Source organism: Sceloporus undulatus, chromosome 6 (assembly GCF_019175285.1).
Source record: "Sceloporus undulatus isolate JIND9_A2432 ecotype Alabama chromosome 6, SceUnd_v1.1, whole genome shotgun sequence".
In the NCBI taxonomy this organism is placed as follows: Eukaryota; Metazoa; Chordata; class Lepidosauria; order Squamata; family Phrynosomatidae; genus Sceloporus; species Sceloporus undulatus.
The window spans coordinates 125,250,483-125,269,042 of record NC_056527.1 but is presented as its reverse complement, the minus strand read 5'-3'; the positions used below and the strand labels follow the sequence as shown (position 1 = coordinate 125,269,042).

Sequence of the window (18,560 nt, the reverse complement as noted above, 5' to 3'; positions counted from 1 at the left end):
TCCTTCCTTCCTTCCTTCCTTCCTTCCTTCCTTCCTTCCTTCCTTCCTTCCACTTGTCCTCTTCTTGTTGTCTGGCTCCTTTGCAGCGGCGTGGCTTTGTCCAGAGCCCACTTCGAGAAGCAGCCTCCTTCCAACCTGAGAAAGTCCAACTTCTTCCACTTCGTCTTGGCCCTCTACGATCGTCAAGGGCAGCCAGTCGAGATCGAGAGGACAGCCTTCGTGGACTTCGTGGAAAACGACAAAGTAAGGCTCCTTATCCCCCCAAAATAATTAATAATTATCATAATTAAAATCTAGTCCCCCCAAAACACTCCCTTGTTTTTCAATGGCTCAGTGCGATCTTGCAAAGAAACCTTCTCCACTCTTCTAAGCAAACTTTAAGGCAACTAGGGTCCAAAATATACTGCACTGTAGAAATAATGCAGATCGACACCACTTTAATTGCCATGACGCCATGCTATGGAATCCAGGGATCTGTAGATTACTGTGGCAGAGAAGGCTAAATAGCTCACAAAACTACAAATTCCAGAATGCCAGGGCAGTTAAAGCAGTGTCAAAGTGGATTATTTCTGCAGAGCAGCTGCAGCCAGAGGAGTCTTTTAAGTGCCTGCAAACACACCTGGAAGGTTCCTGGGCTTCTGGTCCGGTTGCAGAGATGCATTCCCACAATGGATGATTGATCAAATGTGGAAAGCTTTAGAGAAAGCATGTGTAGGATAGAGGCATGCAGGAAACCCTTCCTGTACAAAGGCCCGTTGCTCTAATAGCAAATGGCTGAAGGGAGTGACAGAGAATGAGAATGAATGGCTTCAAAACATCTTCCAGCATCATGTAATATGAAAGGGCAGGACCCCTGGTCAGGTTCAGCTGGATCTACAAATTCAGCACATCCATTTTACTTTCTTTGAGCCTTCAGTTTGCTCACTATCAGAATGCATTCTGGGCACCACGAGAAACCTTCCTGAAGCTTGGTCTCAGAAAGTATTCACCTGGCCTTCTGGCCTTGCTATGCCAGTCTCCCATTGCCACAATCAGTGGTTAACTTTCTTGGCACTGGTGGCCTTGTTTCTGAAGCAGTACAGAGTCCCGAAAGGCACCAGATCCCATCTGATTTGGGAAGTTAAACAGAGTAGGTCCTGGTTAGCACTTGGATGGGAATCCACCAATTATGGGGGTGGGATGGGGTCTTTGGAGCAGGTGTTATGGCAACTGCAAATTCTTATGCCAAACCTTCTCACAATATTATAAACTGCTCAGATTATTTCAGTACCTGGATGGCATAGTGGTTTGAACGTTGGACTAGGACTCCGGAGACCAGGGTTCAAATCCCTGCTAAGCCATAAAACCTGCTGGGTGACCTTGGGCAAGTCACACTCTCTCAGCCTCAGAGGATGGCCATGACAACCCTCCTCTGCATTCAATCTGTAGTGTGGATGCAGCTGAAATCTGTTCTGAATTATGTTATTTCTGAATCAGTTATTTCTCCCTTCTCCTTTTCAGGAACAAGGCAATGAAAAAACCAATAATGGGACCCACTACAAACTGCAGCTTCTTTACAGCAATGGTAAGTCAGCTGATGATCTCTCTCCATCTTTCCCCCAACAAAAGGTTGTGGAAAAGTTATCTTACCCTTAAGGCAGTTCTTGACTTAAACAGATACGTTGGAGTCTGTTGGTTAGTCTCACCTATAGTAGACTCATTGGATGAGTTGTTGAAAGGTGAAGACAGCCAGCCTGGTGTAGTGGTTTGAGTATTGGACCATGACTCTGGAGACCAGGGTTCAATTCCCATTCTACTATGGGAACCCATAGACCTTGGGCAAGAAGTCACACTCTCTCAGCCTCAGAGGAAGGCAACGGCAAACCTCCTCTGAACAAATTCTGCCAAGAAAACCCCAGGATAGGTTCTCTTTAGGGTCACCATAAGTTGGAAATGACTTGAAGACACACAACAACAACAAGTAACACCTGCTGAAATTCCCTCTTCTACACAACTATCAAAGATACAGGAGCCCTTTCCAGTTCTCACTCTGGCAGCTCTAGTAGGGATAATTTAATGTATAAGTGTGCATGTAATGTATATATGTGTAGTTTGAGGTGGGCAAAGGACAGACCTCCAGAAGTTGCTGAACTTCATTTCCTATCAATCTTACTCAATATATTAAGTGATCAAGAATGCTAGAGGCTGCAGTTCAGCAGCCTTTGAAGGGCTACACTTTGGCTGCCCTTGGTATAAATGGAGAGGTGCACATGGCTTTAGTCTTGCTGGCTTTTCACTCACAATCCTGGGAAGGCTATCCTTATGGGAAAGGGATCATTTGGAAGCAGTTTTATCCTTCTCCCATATACGACTACTTTTATGTTACCTGTAGGTGTCAGAACTGAACAAGATCTCTTTGTGAGGCTCATTGATTCAGTCACAAAACAGGTAAGATCCATTCCTTTTTTCTGCTTCTAAACGTGTTGTTGGGGTTGTTCCTGTCCTCTGATCCGTTTGTCTGTCTGCGTTGCTCCTTACTCAAAGTCAGATCCATTGTATTGTAATCTGGGAGGGGTACTATATTTCCCAAATTAACAATTTCTAATGCGGGTTTTGGGTTTTTTCTCCTTCTTTTGTTAGCTGAGTGCGGACAAAAATGCTGGAAAAACACCATAATTTCCAAACATTATTTCCCCTGCCCCAACCCATCCTTCCATTTTTTATTTAGTAGGAGAGAAGTTTTGTCTGGGGGATTTTATTTATTTATCTATTTTGATGCCAACTCTCTGTAATTCTCCATGTATTCTATAGCCTATCGCCTACGAAGGACAAAACAAGAATCCCGAAATGTGCAGAGTTCTGCTCACTCATGAAGTTATGTGCAGGTAAGACAATCCCATTTATTTGTGGTAGACTACTATGACACCGGGAGCTTATTGCGGTTAGGCAGCTCTCACTTTGGTCAGTGCCTGACTGGGCATCCAGATGGGTATCACCTTGAATTTCCAGAGAGAAGAAAAATGGAATAGAAATGGGTTAAAATACAATTAAATATAGGTTCTTAGTGTGATATTATTCTCTATCTCTATCTCTATCTCTATCATCTCTAGCTCTAGCTCTAGCTCTTGCTCTTGCTCTCTTTCTTTTTCTTTCAAAGTACCTTCTTATTAGGACCACTTGTCATCACCACTGTAGTTTTTTCTACAATGACTCAGTGAACAATATACCTATGAATTTAGACTCAGGACAAATAATCAACCAACAGCATTATATGTCCTTAAATTATAATATCATCAATCCTGAACAGGTATATGTGGTCCTCCGAATGTTGTTAGACTCCATCTCCTGAAGATCTACCCACTCAAGGTGGGATCTCATACTTGGCCATGATGGCAGGGGCTGATGGGATTTGTAGTCCTCATACCTCCCAGCTCCTATCCAGGAAGACAGGTAATGAGCTGTGGCCATCTCCTGAAGATCTACCCACTCAAGGTGGGATCTACTGACTTTATAGGAATAATGCTACGATTCACAGTTATCCCTGGAAAGAAAGCAAGGAAGGGCATACACTTGGTCCTTCCACAAGGGAATCTCACCACAAGATCAAGAGAGGCAGGTGTGGAAGTGTTAGTTACTAGTCCCCTCTGATGTTATCGATCACAGTTCCACAATCACCACCTGTCGGCCATGTTAGGTGGGGCTGATGGAAAGTTGTAGTCCAATATGTTTGGGAGTCACCAAGTTGTCTACCTCTGGTGCTTGGATTGGCCTTTATTAATGGCATCCAAACAGTATGTGTCTTTGCTGGTTCTTCCTCTGAAGTGTGGAATAAGCAACGTTCAGAGGCAAGTTCTTTTGCTCTGAACTCTGAATTCAATATCAGAGAAATTACTGGTGTGTTTGTCTCTGTGTGTGTGGTATCATCCTCCTCCTCTTCCTCCTCCTCCTCCTCCTCCTCCTCCTGCCTTCTTCCCAGTACAGAGACTCAAGGTGGATTTCAAATCTAAAACAGTCAAGTTAAAAACTTGGTAGAAAAGAGTGAGACTAAAACTACCAACATAAGCTTATCTTATCTGACAGTAATTAAGCCTCACCATTGCAACCTTTTTAATGGAGGAGAAACCCTTAGGACTGGAGCATGGCTTCAGTGCAGCTTCCGGACTCTTATGACGCATGCATCACTTAAACAGCATACCTCCAAAGTGACCTGAAGCAGCTTTATTTTGGCCAATCTGTATGGGCCCATAGTTGGCACAATTGGGATATAAGGAAGCACTTTAAACTGCCATCGTGTGTCAAGTCATTTCCAACTTATGGTGAGCCTAAATCAGGGGGTTTTCTGGGGCTGAGAAAGTGCAAGTCACCCAAGAAACCCAGTGGTTTTTGTGGCTGAGCAGGGAATTGAACTCGAATCCAATGCTCACAAAACAAGAGTTAAGCTTGCATTTAAATCTCCCCTATTAGTATACATTAGATTTAATAGCAGTAAGGCATATTTCCTAAAACCAGTGATCGACAACAGAGTACAACTCAAAATGGACACACTGCTCACTCCAGGGCCATTTATTACATTTTGGGAGACAAATTCATGCCACATTTTAGGAGTCGCTAACACAGTCATCGCAACTTTATGAGTTGAACATTTGTCCGCATCAGTTATTAAATGAATTAGTTTGTTGTCACCATCTGAAAAAATACTTTTTTAGAATTGCAAACAGGGAACCTTTTGTGTGAAATGGTTCAGCTTAAAGAGAAAAAAAGGGAAAAAGAGATTAAGTCAAAAGAAAAGGAAGACAGGGGAAAAAAGAGGTTGTGTTTCGCTCTTTAATTTCCATCTACGGTAGCAAAGATAATGTAAAATATAATTATATGAAGATAGGTGTGTGGTTGTCACTGTTGAGGTTTTTTTTTATTGTGATAACATTTCATCATGTCTGTTGACTGTCTCTTCCCAACCATATAGCTATTGACTTTTGTCCCTATAGAATTATGCTTGTCAAAATATGCCATGCCTGAATTAAAGTGGTACTATGAATTTGACTCTCCAATGGTAAAAAGCCCAATTTTATTAACCCTGAGCCATCTATTTTTGATAGAGGAACCAGAGAAGAATTAGACTTCTGCAGAGTCCTTTCTATGTAACACTCTGGATTAGGGAACCAAATAGATAATTCAGTTCAAAATCCTAATAATTCAAAAGGAAGTGTCTTTGGTGTCTTATAAATTGGAGGTTAGATTATATGTATTTGTTTTACTAAATCAAGACTACACAGCCTACTCCAAATGGGACTTGTATTGGTTTGTCCAAGCCTAGCCGCCTTTGACACTTTTCTTTTAGGCACAATCATCATATCTTGCGGTGTTCTGCTTATGGAGCAGCATCAATTTTTTAAAGCTCTTAGTTTTTGCCTGTGTTGGTAACACAGTATATCAAAATTTAATGTACTGTATTAGCCTTGCCGTTCGAGTGGATGCCCATTGTCTGTGAGTGACAGGCCTTGCTTTTCAGTCTGAGTCGGATGATGAACATCTTTCTGATTTGCCACATGGAGCTGCATGACTATTCACCTCAAAATGTAGACAAGTGTATCCGGCGCCTTCTACATCTCTCTCCAAGTGACAGATGCAGGCTTAGCGGGCATGTTGTCTAAATATTTATGCAGATGCAACAGTGTGTTGCTGGTAGAAGAGGGGAAATCTCTGATCCACAATAATTAGGATTCTTGTTTAGTGCTGAGCGCTTGTTTAGTGCTGGGCTGCATCCACATTGCAGAAATGATGCAGTTTGATGTTGCTTTAATTTCCATGGCTCAGTGCTATGAGGGTCTGGGGACTGCAATTCTGTGAGACATTTAGTCTTCTATTTCAGGGAGAAAATATCAGATGGATCCATGGCAGTTAAAGTGCTGTCAAACTGGCAGTGCAGCTGCAGCTCCAATCTCCACTTTAACAGCAGTTACAGTGTTGTTGAACTGGATTATTTCAGTAGTGCAGATGTAGCTCCAGTCGTCACTGTACTCTTAAGTAGGGTTGCCAGAGTGAAATCTAGGGATAGCTCCTATACTGTAAGCCTCTCCAGGCATCTGAAGAAGTAGATCAAGTCTATGAAAGCTTATGCTACAACTTCTTTTGCACAGTTATCCTCAGAGGTGCTACAAGCTCCCTGATATTCCACACTTGCATGGCTATATCTCTGAGTCCTACTTAACATTTGTGTAGAAGACAGAACGTCAGCAGATATTGCTTGCTACCTGGTTGTATGACTCACAAAACCTGCAGCAATTCCCTTTCCTTACCAACGTTCAAAATTATAGGATCTCTCTCCGGTTTTCAATGTGGCAACCCTAGGCCCTTAAAATCTTAAGCACCCTCCAGGAAATGTCATGGAAGTCAATGAGACTGAAGATTTCAAAGGAACTGAAGAAAGCGTGGATGAAGATGTTCGGCTCGAGAGTTGCAACTGAACAGACATGTTTGCAAAATTGTACATGCAATGTACTGCAAAGCTGCATGTGTGTCGGAAAACTGTAAAACATAAGTCATCTCCCTTGCTTCTGGATTAATGCCCCCTCCCCAGTCTTGCCAACTACTTTCTAAGAGGGGAAACTGTTTTGTCTGTCTGCTGCCAGAAGTCAGAGCGCCCTTGATGCTCAGGGGGCTGAAAAGATATTATAATGTGAACAGAAGTAGTCTCGGGGCCTACAGCTGGCTAATAACAGCGTTGCATTGAGCGCCAGCGAGACCCACAGCTGTGACTTTCGCCACAAGGCGCAGACTAGACAGCAGCAGACATAATCAGCTGAGCCAGCCGGCCACTGAGCTTAGGTCTTTATCGGCCAGATGGTGTGAATTTAGACACTTTTGTTATGCAATGCCAGGGAGGAGTTGGGGAGAAGAAAACAAAACAAAGGCCACCATGCTGGGTGCTTATTTGAGTTTGAAATTAGAGACAGATTTTTTTTTTCTTGGTGAAAGTTGAGGGCTGAATTTTAAAACCATTTTCAAAGGGGGAGAGGGGGGGAACCATAAGCCCTTCTTTGAAACGCACACCGCCTTCTGGACACTGAGTTTCTCCAAGGCTATATTTCATCTGGAACTCTGTGTGTGTGTGTGTGTGTGTGTATGTATGTATGTGTATGTATATATATATATATATATATATATATATATATTTTGAAGGGATTAAAACCAGAATCAAAGAATATAGCATGAGCAAAAAGGTTTTGCCTTCTGTCTTCTTTAGAGGAAACTGAGCTGCATCCAATATGGCAGTTTAGAACACTAAAGTCATTGCCTTTTCATCATCATGATCATCGTCATCAAAAAGGAAAGACTTTAGTGTTATAAACTGCCATATTGGATGCAGCTCAGTTTTCTCTGAAAAAGACAGAGCTGCATCCAGTGTGGCAGTTTAGTAGTAGTAATAATAATAATAATAATAATAATAATAATAATAATAATAATAAAGTCTTTAGTGTTCAAAACTTGCAGAACAACCAAAGAGAACAGTTCCTTTATGTGTGACCTGCCTTAGGCTAGAGTGCAACCCATTTGTGGGTCCCACCTCAGCAGCTTCAGACTCTAGTATCACAGGTACAGGCTGGACAGAATATGATATTTCACCATTGAAAAGTGGGACACATTGTTCCAAGCAACATCAGAGTGTAGTGTGTGATGCTGTCATAACCACAGCATATTTTTCCCCCAGCCCAAATTGAGCATACCTTCCATGCTTTGAACTTACGAGTGAAACTGTTTTGGGATGGGAAACTGTCTTGTTTTCATTGATAAAGATTCTGGTCCATCCTGTGCCCCCTGCTGAGTTGAGATCAAACTCCTCTTTTGCACTTTGAACTCAGTTTGCAGCAATTGAAGTAAGCTGAGGACAAAGGACAAATGGGAGGAGGAGGAGAGTGAAACCGGGACATTTTGAAGCAGATGGAAAAGTGGGACAGTGGAGGTTTAATTGAAATTGTCACTGTCAAATTGGAACAGTTGGAGGGCATGAGAGAGCGTTCCTACAGCATTCAGCATTGTATCAAGAGGGGATATCAACAAAGGATGAGGCGAAAAGATATTTGTGTTCAAATTCTTTTTCTACATAACATTGAGTCTCAGGGCGTTGTTGCAAGGCACACAGTTCCCTTTCCTTTGTGGGTCTGACTCTTATCCAAATGGGAGAATAATTTTGATACTATTCATTTTCACACAAGATAATAAGACTAGTTGCTGCTTTCTTACCTGGGAGAAAGTCCTGGGGGATGCAATGGGACTTCCAAACTAAGATGACCAGTATTGTACTTTTGGTTGCTTTATAAGTATCTGCCAAATGAAAGCACAATTTTTTAATTTTTAAGGCTTCGTTGGTGTGGCTTATCTATGCTATTCTGTTCATTTATGAAATGTATAAATATCACACCCCATGTTATAGGCATTCTTTTGGTGAAGTGTAATAAAAACCTGTCATAAATCTAAGAAACAATGAAACAAGAGCCACGTCGTACCGTAAAATGTTGAGAGTGGCATTAAAATTAAAATGAAAGAGCGAGTAAAGCATTACACGGCCTTAAAGCCCAATGGAACTGAACCATCGGTGCTCTCTGTAACAGGAAATATGATGTATGTGCATGAAGAGACTTTATTAAAATAGCCTCTGACAATGGGAGGTAGCTTTGCTATATTAAATTGTAATTTCCCTTCACACTTGGTTTCGTGTTTCAGAATGGTCTTGTACTGATGTGCCGGAATAGCGACATTCACTTTAATTCATTAGTTTAGAAACAAAAGTGGGAAAAATATAGTCCTGACGTGGTTTTTTTGGCTCCTAGAGACTCACCTCACCATTTTCCCAAAATGCGAATATTCCCCATGCCTTTTGGGGGGAACTGGGTAGCATTTTTGATGTGTTTTTGCTTTCCTGGGTTGTTTGACAACAGTTTCTTCTTCTTTTTTAAAAAGAAATATTTCCCTACAGCTGAGAAAAGGCCTCTCCTAGGCCTAAGATTAATAATAATAATAATAATAATAATAATAATAATAATAATAATAATATTTATTTTGGGGGCATAGTAAAATGACCCCCAAACCACCAAAAGGGCACAGGACATATTCTGGGTGAATACAATTCCATTTTCTTTTAAATTGGAAGCCTGGAGTGGTGGCTCCCCCAAGATCTAGCAAGGGTCACTTATACTGTACCTGCCAACATCTCACAGATGACAACTGGGATACATATAGGTCAGGAACATCAAGATGGCAAAAGTTATTAATGAGGAAGACTACACAAGCTTGGAGGGGCTGCGGTGGTTTTCTTTTGCCTGAGCTGACTGGGAAGGGCAAGAGAGAAACCTGGATGTTTTAAAAGCAGCTGAAAAAGTGGAATGACAGAGGATTTGTTGGGACTGTCCTGCCAAATCAGGACAATTTGAGAGGATGGTTGTGGGGAGCTTCTGAATCTTTTAAGCCTGCTTTCAAAAGAGGCAGTTAATGAATTACATTTCTTTAACCGGTGGATAACTATAGCAATATGCTTGCCGAGACTGGCTTGCAAGGTGAAATTGCTTCCAAAGCAGTATGTTCATCTGATCAGATGAAGCAATTTTAGTGCTCAGAACCAGAAGTAGCCAACAGTTCGGAAAAAAGCGCAGCACTGCTATTTCCCCTGCTGATGCAAAATGAGTAAATGATACCACAAAAAGCCATGTTGACTTCTGTGTCACCTAATGTTGACTCATGTGGTTTGATCATTCACATTGTCCACAATGATGCTGAAGTAAGTGTTGCCCCAGGGCATTCTGGGAAATTAAAGTAATCACCCTGTTGCTGCCAGTTAAACTGTGGACCCAGGTAGGGTTAGGGCTTTTGATAGTTGTTCCAGGAAGCAAGATGCTAATCCTGGGACTGGGAACAATTGCTGTTTTCCTTCCTGAATGTTCTCCTTTTTGTTTTATCTTCTCCAGTCGTTGCTGTGAAAAGAAAAGCTGCGGGAACCGCAATGAAACGCCCTCGGATCCTGTGATCATTGACAGGTAGGAAATAAAATGTTACGTATTTTGGAAAAATGCAAGTTGTCCTATCTTGTGTCAATGGATGAAGTAAAGGTTCTTGATGTTCTGTGTAAGTCTCTGCTTACTTGTTGATTTCAGTTCTCTGTATATAGTTTGGAGAAGCGATCTAAGAGTGGACGGAAAATCTGGTTTTACTAGTCTCCTCTGCTTGTTTCTTTTAGTTTTCCTCATGTGTCAACATTTTGAATGTTGTCTCTCTTCAACAAGGAATGGATCAGTGGAACAGATAGCATTGCAGGTTACCTTTGCTGTGTCACCAATATCCCTTTATAGAGTAATGAGGTTGCAGGCATATTATTCTGGAAGAGATGCCAGCCAAGTCTAAATGGCCTGATGCTTGGAATATCTATTAAAATGTATGCAGAATGTAGTACTCTCACAATTGCTTGTAGTAAGTCTTGTTTGTGAAAAATCAGTGTCATTTTTTTCTGAAACCGAATCAGGAATAGTTTAAAAACAAACAAAGACGAACCCTTAAAAGCAGAGCTTGGAAATAATATGTCTGTGTTTAAATGGATCCATGCTTCTGAGGCTGTGGGCAAAAATATGGATCAAGAGATATGGCAATATGGATATTCATCCTGGCAGTTTGTGGCTTCCCAGAGGTCCTCTGCACTGATATAGGGCCCTATGCTGAATACCCCACAAAGCCATGCAGTCAGAGTTAGAGCTAGCCTGGCTGTAGGACAGGTTTCTCTAGGTAGACTGGATTTAGATCATCATTATTCTGGACTGCTTTGGGGGTTGACAAGTGTCCCTCACCAAGTAGTGAGCACTTAGTCAACACCAGATTACCCTATCCTCACATGGGTCAGAACTAACATGTGGTGTTCTGCTGGGTTTTGCAGATGGTATTTGTGTTTCATTTCCTGTTCTGCTCCTGGTCTCTCCTTATTACAACTTTGTAGATGATGGTTTGGACCTTGGGCCAGATCCAAGAGAAGAGGGAGAAGATAAGGCCTGTGTGCCTATCTCCCGTACACTGGTGGTCCCATTAAGGGATCTGGGAGTGAAGGCTGTCAGAGGCAAGCCCTGATTGTGGGCTGTTAGTTCTCCTTCACTCCTAGATGGCAGGAGGACATCTTCAGTGGCTTGTAGCCATATATAACCCTACAATCTTCTATCCAAGTGTCTCCCAATAGACTGGTTGGGCTGAGGGTTTCACTGGAGATCAGGGAGATCACCTGATGGCTGGTATGCTATCCTTGCTTATTAAATAAATAAATATGCCAAGAATCTAATAGCCATTACCAATAAAGTTGTGGCCATACTTCCCCAGTCTTTATATTTCTGTTCCCTCCACATCCTCCTCTCCCCTGTCTGTTCAGTCTGAAAATCCTGAATTCAGTATTTTGGAAGTAAACAAAACTGTATTTTGAGAGGTGATGCTCATGTCTACTGGAAGGAGGTGTCCATTCCCCCTTGTCTTCTCTGCCTCTTCTCTAGTTGGGTGAAATGGCATCATGTCAATCAGGAGCTCAGCTTTAAGGCAGCAAGGGATGCTTTCCATAGGGATATCAAGGGCGAATTTTGAAAGTGTAAGGGCTTGCAACTTAGGTGAACTTGACTCCCAAGGCACAAACGCAGCACAATCAGGTGTGTGTGTTTGAGAGAGAGGTGGAGTTTTTGCTTCTCAGCATAAGAAAAATATGAGTTGTACTTTTTTGCTTTGATGGAAATGATTGGAAATGAAGAACAGGTCTGGCTCTGTTTCAGGCAATAAATGCTGGGCAACTACAGTAAGTTCGAGAGAACAGAGTTGTATGAAAGCAGTCATTCCCAACAAGTCTTCCATTTGTTTTGGACTTTTAATTCCCAGAAGCCTCAGTGAACTTGGCCAAGAGTCAGGAATTATGGAAGCTGAAGCCCAAATAATTTGGACGACCGAAGGTTGAGAACCTCTGTTGGGTGTATGGCTTGCCTAGTATGTCCTAAATTCCAGGTGTAGTGGAGAAGGATGTTGTCCCTTTTGTAGTGTTAATGTAAGGTTTAACTGCAGGTCCAGCCGGCTTCTGTACTTTGAATGAGGGAAATAATGCCATCTTGTCCTTTACTCCGACAGCAAAATATTTGGGGCCAGTCCTGTAAAAGGAACAAAGGCCCATTGGAATTGCATCTTATAATTGCTTTTGAGCTGATAGATTGCTGTTCCAGTTCCATACAGGGGACTTTTATGATGTTTTATTATGAGTATATTTATTGTGTGTAATATGATCTGGCACAGCAATTCTTAACTTATGGTCCACAGACCTCCAGGGGCCCACAATGTCCTCACAGGGGGTTCATGAAGGTTTGAAGAAATGCTATGAGCTTTTATAGATATACAGATAGATGGATGGATATACAGTCAGATGGACAGTCATACATTGATCTCAAAGTGCAGGAGTCTTTTTCCAGTGATAGATGTTATTTGCACAAAGTTTCATTACAATATCTCAAACTGTTCAAAGGTTATTGGAATATAAACATTGCTCACACAATTCAAAAGTTATTCGAATGACACTTAGAAAGACAAAAAAGAAATGGACAGATGGGCAAATGGACAGTCGCACGCTGACCATAATGAATAGGCTTCCTCTGGAGATCATAGGCATTCTCCATACCAAATTTCAAGCGGTTCAAGAGTTATGAGATTGGCAGATGGACAGATGGACATAAAGCTATAGTGGTCCTTCCTTTCAGGAGCCACTAAAAGGAAACAAAGAATGAAACAGTGATTTCTCTCATTTGTTTGTATATAGCTTGGCTTTTCTAAACCCCATTAAAATATATAAAAAATAAAACCAGGTTATGAAAATAATCATTTGATAGCAAGAAAATGTAGTCAGCACTTGCTACTTCTGCTGGCTCCCATGCATGCAACCAGAAGCCAACTTCATAAATGCACCAAACTCGAATGTTGTCCATGTTGTGCCACCACATTCTCAGAATATTTATTGTTTCCCAGAAACCATTGTGCTTCTTCTTTGGTTTCTGCAAATAAAAGCATTTGGTTGGTTAAAGTGACTTTGCAATGATACCGTGGTGAATCTTGTAACCATACTTTCTGGCTGAGCCTCAGGATGGATCACTGGCTGAATTTGAAACTGATGATGTTTGATGCAGGTGCCTCCTGTTCAAAGCAAAATGGAGGTTCTTCCAGTCATCTTCCAAAGTGCTGCTGTTATAGCAAGGAATATCTATCAATTGGCTTCACAGAAGAGGCCATGAAACCATCAAAATTGTAAAGACATCTTGATACTAAAAATAAAGAGCACCATTCCCCTACTCCCGCAAAAGTAAGGACCAGGAATTTTGGAAAAGTGAGAAAATAGTAAACAAAACAAAAAATGCAATTGGTTGTAACCATGACAAGACAGTGGTGGATTCATTGGAAGTTTTTCAACTAATACAGTGGTACCCCGGGATACGAATGCGCCGCCTTACGAAATTTCCGGGTTACGAAAAAAATCCATTTAAAAAAACTGTTCCGGGTTACGAAGGTTATTTCGGGTTACGAAAATTTTTTTGGTGCTTTTCGGCGCTATTTCACACGAAATCGCGGCTTTTCCCCATTAGCGCCTATGGCTTTTTCGCCTTACGAAGATTTTCGGGTTACGAAAGCGGCGGCGGAACGAATTAATTTCGTAACCCGGGGTACCCCTGTAGTTAGAAGCAGAAAAACTCACACAGCAGCTGCAAAACCTATATTACCTGCTGCAAAAAATCATGGTTTCTGCATCGATCAATGAGAAAGTTGCCAAGGACCTTTCCCTAATAGCTTTGTCAAACAGTACAGTTAAGAAGTGAATCAGTGGTTTGCCAGTCAATATCAAGGAACAGTTATTAGAAAAATTTTGCATGTCCTTCTATTTTGCTCTGCAACTGGACAAAAGCAGACATAACAAACAAAGCAACATTATTCTGCTACAATAGAGCATGAGAGGAATAGTTTCAAAGACTTACAGTCCATCTCCTCATTTGTATAGAGCACAGTTAATGAAGTATTTAACACCTTAAGCAAGTTTACAACATCACATAGCATGGATTATGCTATGACATGTCTAGAAAGTTTACTGTAGCATGGATTGAGGAAATCATATCATTGGTGATTTGGTATCATTTGTTGCATATGTAAAGAAGTTCTAGTTGCTAAGAAGATACCCGAAAATCTAAAATACTCCTTAAATGAATCCGTCAACTTTTTAAATTGTATAAAAAGGGGGGTCACAAAATTCTAGACTTTTGTTTGGTTAACTACAATATTGTGAATTACTTCACTTAACAGATCATTAATTGCTGGAATGTGCAATTTTGTGCCAGTGTGTTTGGGAGTCAGTACTTTACAACCCAGAAGGACTTATCTCAGAGTACATATGGCTATGGTTGAGCAACAAATATTTCAAACTTAAATATTATGTGAGGATATTGGATGGAAGTTACACAAACAATCCAAAGGAATAATAACAGGGAACACACCCATCAAATGTACAAGTCATTTTATTAACTGATGAAATAAAGATGGAAAGGATTGGAGGAAACTGGAATGAGTATTATTAAATCATTAGAGATATAGAAGAATGACTACAAGCCACTTGTGGAGGAGTGGTGTAGAAAGATCTGGAATACTGAACCAATGTGTAAGATAATGTACTTTCTGGGACAAAACAGGGAACATGGAAAATTGGCAGCGATGCATTCGTTTTGGAAAAGAACTGAATCGGAAGAAACAATATAATCTGTCAGTCCTAGCTGGCTTGGTCAGTGTAGAGGAATGCTGGGAGTTGCAATCCAACAATGACTGGTGGGACAGATGTTTACTATCTCTATTGTGATGAGTAGCTGGTGGCCAAATACTTTTCTTATTTCTTGTAATAGAATGTGAAAAATGACTCTTCTTGAGTTTAAATAGAGCTTATCTTTGGTCTCCGTTTGAGAAATCCCACCTACAGTGTGGTGGCTAGTTCTGCAGTTCAGGGACAGTTGCATTAGAATGGCTTTGTCTCTTTAGCTTTATCAACTTGGGCTGGGAAGAAGGACCATGGAGATCTCTGATGGGAGAACATGAATTCTTCTTGTCAACATTTTTTCTCCTTGAACACAATCCAAAAATTCCTCCCACAGCACAAAATGTTTCTGCTGCAAGTGTCATTCCAACGATGCAAATTTACTCTTTTAGTTCATTGCTTTCTTAATTCTTGTCCATAGATTTTTTTTTTTTTTGCAAAAGCCAAGGCAATTTTAAATATCATGCATTTCATGATGTTTGCGCTAGATGTGGCATACAGCATTAATAGGTAACATCTAGGCTAACCCTATGGAAGTGCAAAAAACAATCCCATTCAGTTCAGTAGGACTCATTCATAATCTGGGATTTGTAGTTTTGTGAGTCATTGAGCCGTCCACAACAAACAATCAATCCCAGGATTCCATAAGATGGAGTCATATCAATTGAAGTGATGTCAAATTGCATTAATTCTGTCATGTGGATGCAGTCCTAGAGAACTTTTCCTACATATCTTGCATTGAATGGAAAGAGTGGCTTTTCAATTAGTGATGTTTTTGTTTGCTGGAATTTTGGCAGCATAGTCTGAGGGGGCTCCCAAATGTATGGAGGAGTCACATTAAACCCATGTGCTGTGTGTTGCCTTCCTCATCAACATGGACTGGCACCAGTTCTCTGACTAGGGTACTTCCTAGATTAGTATGGAGACTCTAGAGTAGGGATGTAACTCTTCACCAAGTTTCTTCGGAAGTGAATGAATCAGAAAAAAAGCTTTTTCTGCACAGGAAATAATATAGATGCCTAGAAATATTTTCTGCACAGAAAATGCGGTGACCTATGTAGAAAATGTTGCTCTCGGCACAAAACAACCATTTGCAAAGTTTGCACAGAATGAGTCCCAAACAGTGAAGATTGTCAACAGTCCAGGAGTCTTTTTTGCCAAGGTTCTTCAGCTCCTGAGAAACATATTTTTGAATATATCTTTTTTGTTCCAATTTTTGTTTGTTTGTTTTAAAAAACATTCTTTCCGTTCCTGTTCTGGAACTGGAGCATGCAACCTTCTGCATGCAAAGCAGATTCTGTGTCAGAGCTATGGAGCAGAATGCCTTCCTTAGAGATCGGCCCCTCTTGCATTGGCCCTGTGGTATCATGTTTGGATTTGTGCCCATCAAAGCACAACTGCTTAGCTTGCCCTTTCTCTTCCCATCAAGGCAAGGCTGTTTGGTCCTGCTGCAGCATCGGATGGTCAAACTGAGCGCATCCCTCCCCCACGGTTCCCTGCAAGAGCCCACCAACCCCAACCCTTTCTCCTCCTGAGCTTGCCATGATCTCCCTACTTGTCCTGCCGAGTCAAATGCTTTCATTTGCTGCTCAAGCCCAGCTCTCCTGTGACCAGCCACTGCTGTGCCATCTGGTGCTGATTAATTTTTTAGTAGTCGGGATGTTTGCAAGGAATCAGTAACTTGGTGTGCTTTGCCTTGTCATTTGACAAATGATTGATTTGGTCCCTTTTTAAAGAACATTGGATTTCTCTCCCCCAGCCTCCCCTTCCCACCGGCCATTCGCCTCCTCCCTCCGGCTAAAGCACTAAAAATGAATACCCGGCAAGTGAAATCTGGCAACAAAAGTGGGAGGATTTCCGAGGCAAGTGAGCAGGTTGCGTATGTCTGTGCCTGAGCGTCTTTTCAATATCTTGCTGCAGGAAAAAAAAGTTATGATACATATAAACAACTGCTTTACAATGAAGTTGGTGGCCTGGGGAGATAGGAGGATCCTGTACAAGAAGACAGAGGACTGTACTGGAAAAGGAAAGCAAACCTTCAAAAAGAGGGATTTAGGATAATTATCATATATACTCGACTATAAGTTGACCTCATGTTTAAGTCAAGGGCAGGTTTTGGGGCCCAAATCATGGATTTTGATATGCCCATGGATAAGTCAAGGGTTAACCTTAGGGCCACATAACAAAGGATCTAAAGGATGGCTAACTGTCGGGGATGCTTTGACTGAGAGTTCCTGCATGGCAGGGGGTTGGACTGGATGGTCCTTACGGTCTCTTCCAACTCTATGATTCTGTCTAAAGCAGCAGTTCTCAACCTGTGGGTTGTGACCCCTTTGGGAGGTTGAATGACCCTTTCACAGAGGTCACCTAAGACTATCAAAAAAACACATATCTCTGATGGTCTTAGGTACCAAGACACAACTCTTCTATCCATTGGGGGGTCACCACAACATGAGGAACTGTATTAAAGGGTCGCGGCATTAGGAAAGTTGATAACCACTGCTTTAGATCCTCTGTTACATGCCCCTAAGTCTTACCTTCGACTTGTCCACAGATCATATCAAAATCTATAATTTTGGCCCTAAAACCTGCCCTCGACTTATACATGAGTATAATAGTTGAGTATATACGGTAATAGAGAAGGATAATGGAGTCTGATATGTTTGAGTAGAGTTTCAGTTTAGGAGTCAAAAGACCAAGTCTCGATTCCATAGCCTCCAACCTTTCACAGGTGGAAACGGAGACGTGTGTCGCCAATAAGATCAGAGTGTGGTTGAGAGGACAGAAGTTATTAATGAGGAAGAGTACACAAGTTAGGAGAGGCTTTTGCCTGAGACAACTGGGAAAGGCAAGATTCGACCCATTCCTCTCTCCCAGCTGAGTGAAATGACTTAAACTACTTTTGCACTTTTGAACTCAGTTTCACAATTGACCTAAGTCAAGGGCAAAAATCAAAATCAAAATCTATTTGTCAACCATCTGTCTCTGTGTCTATCTCAGACATGTATGTATGTGTGTGAGATATTTGCAAGCCATTTTTAATATAAAAAACTGCCGACTTGCAATGTTTTCACATTGACTTGCCAAAAATAGTTTTCAGCTATAGTTTAGAACTGGACCCACATTTTTTTTGCTAATCCTCTGTGCATTTTTTCTGTTCTAAATATAGTATATAGAGTAGAAGAGAAGTCCAACGTAAATGTTCTGGCTGCAGCGAGACATCTGCATGATGCGCCATGTTCTTTAAACGTTGTTTTCAAGGCATTTGGGTGTTTCTCACCCGTGTCTCAGCATTTCTTTACATTCAGGCATTTTCCTAGAATCCTAGTCCCTTATAAATCTTTCAGGATAGGGATGACGAACATGTCATCTTCCAGATAAATGTTGGTGCTGGAGGCTGGTGACTCTGGGATGTGAATCTGCTCAGGGTTGTAGTCCACACTTTAAAAGAATTGTCCAAGGTGCTGAATATTATCCCTCCAATAGCTGTTGGGCTGAAACTTCAGTAGTCACTCAACTCAAGGAACTCTAATCTAGGCATCCCTGCAGCTGAGCTATGAGCCACTACGTAACTGGGGCTACATCCACATTGCAAAAATAATCCAGTTTGACACCACTTCAACTGCCATAGTTCCTATGGAATGCTGGGAATAGTAGTTTTGTGAGACATTTAGCCTTCTCCGTCAGGGAGCTCTGGTGCCACAACAAACTAGAGTTCTCAGAATTCCATAGCATTGAACCATGGCAG

The 18,560-nt window shown here is 41.4% G+C and overlaps 1 protein-coding gene across 3 annotated transcripts in view; it reads left to right on the top strand.

Moving 5' to 3' along the window:
- The window catches only part of EBF2 (EBF transcription factor 2), a 206,135-nt gene that overhangs the window by 31,399 nt on the left and 156,176 nt on the right, over nucleotides 1-18,560 (top strand). For all 3 annotated transcript variants that reach the window (XM_042476112.1, XM_042476113.1, XM_042476114.1), the window contains exons 2-6: nucleotides 87-243; nucleotides 1,501-1,564; nucleotides 2,372-2,427; nucleotides 2,791-2,864; nucleotides 9,939-10,007. In XM_042476112.1, coding sequence (XP_042332046.1) covers nucleotides 87-243; nucleotides 1,501-1,564; nucleotides 2,372-2,427; nucleotides 2,791-2,864; nucleotides 9,939-10,007 — 420 coding nt within the window. The remainder of the gene's footprint in view (nucleotides 1-86; nucleotides 244-1,500; nucleotides 1,565-2,371; nucleotides 2,428-2,790; nucleotides 2,865-9,938; nucleotides 10,008-18,560) is intronic.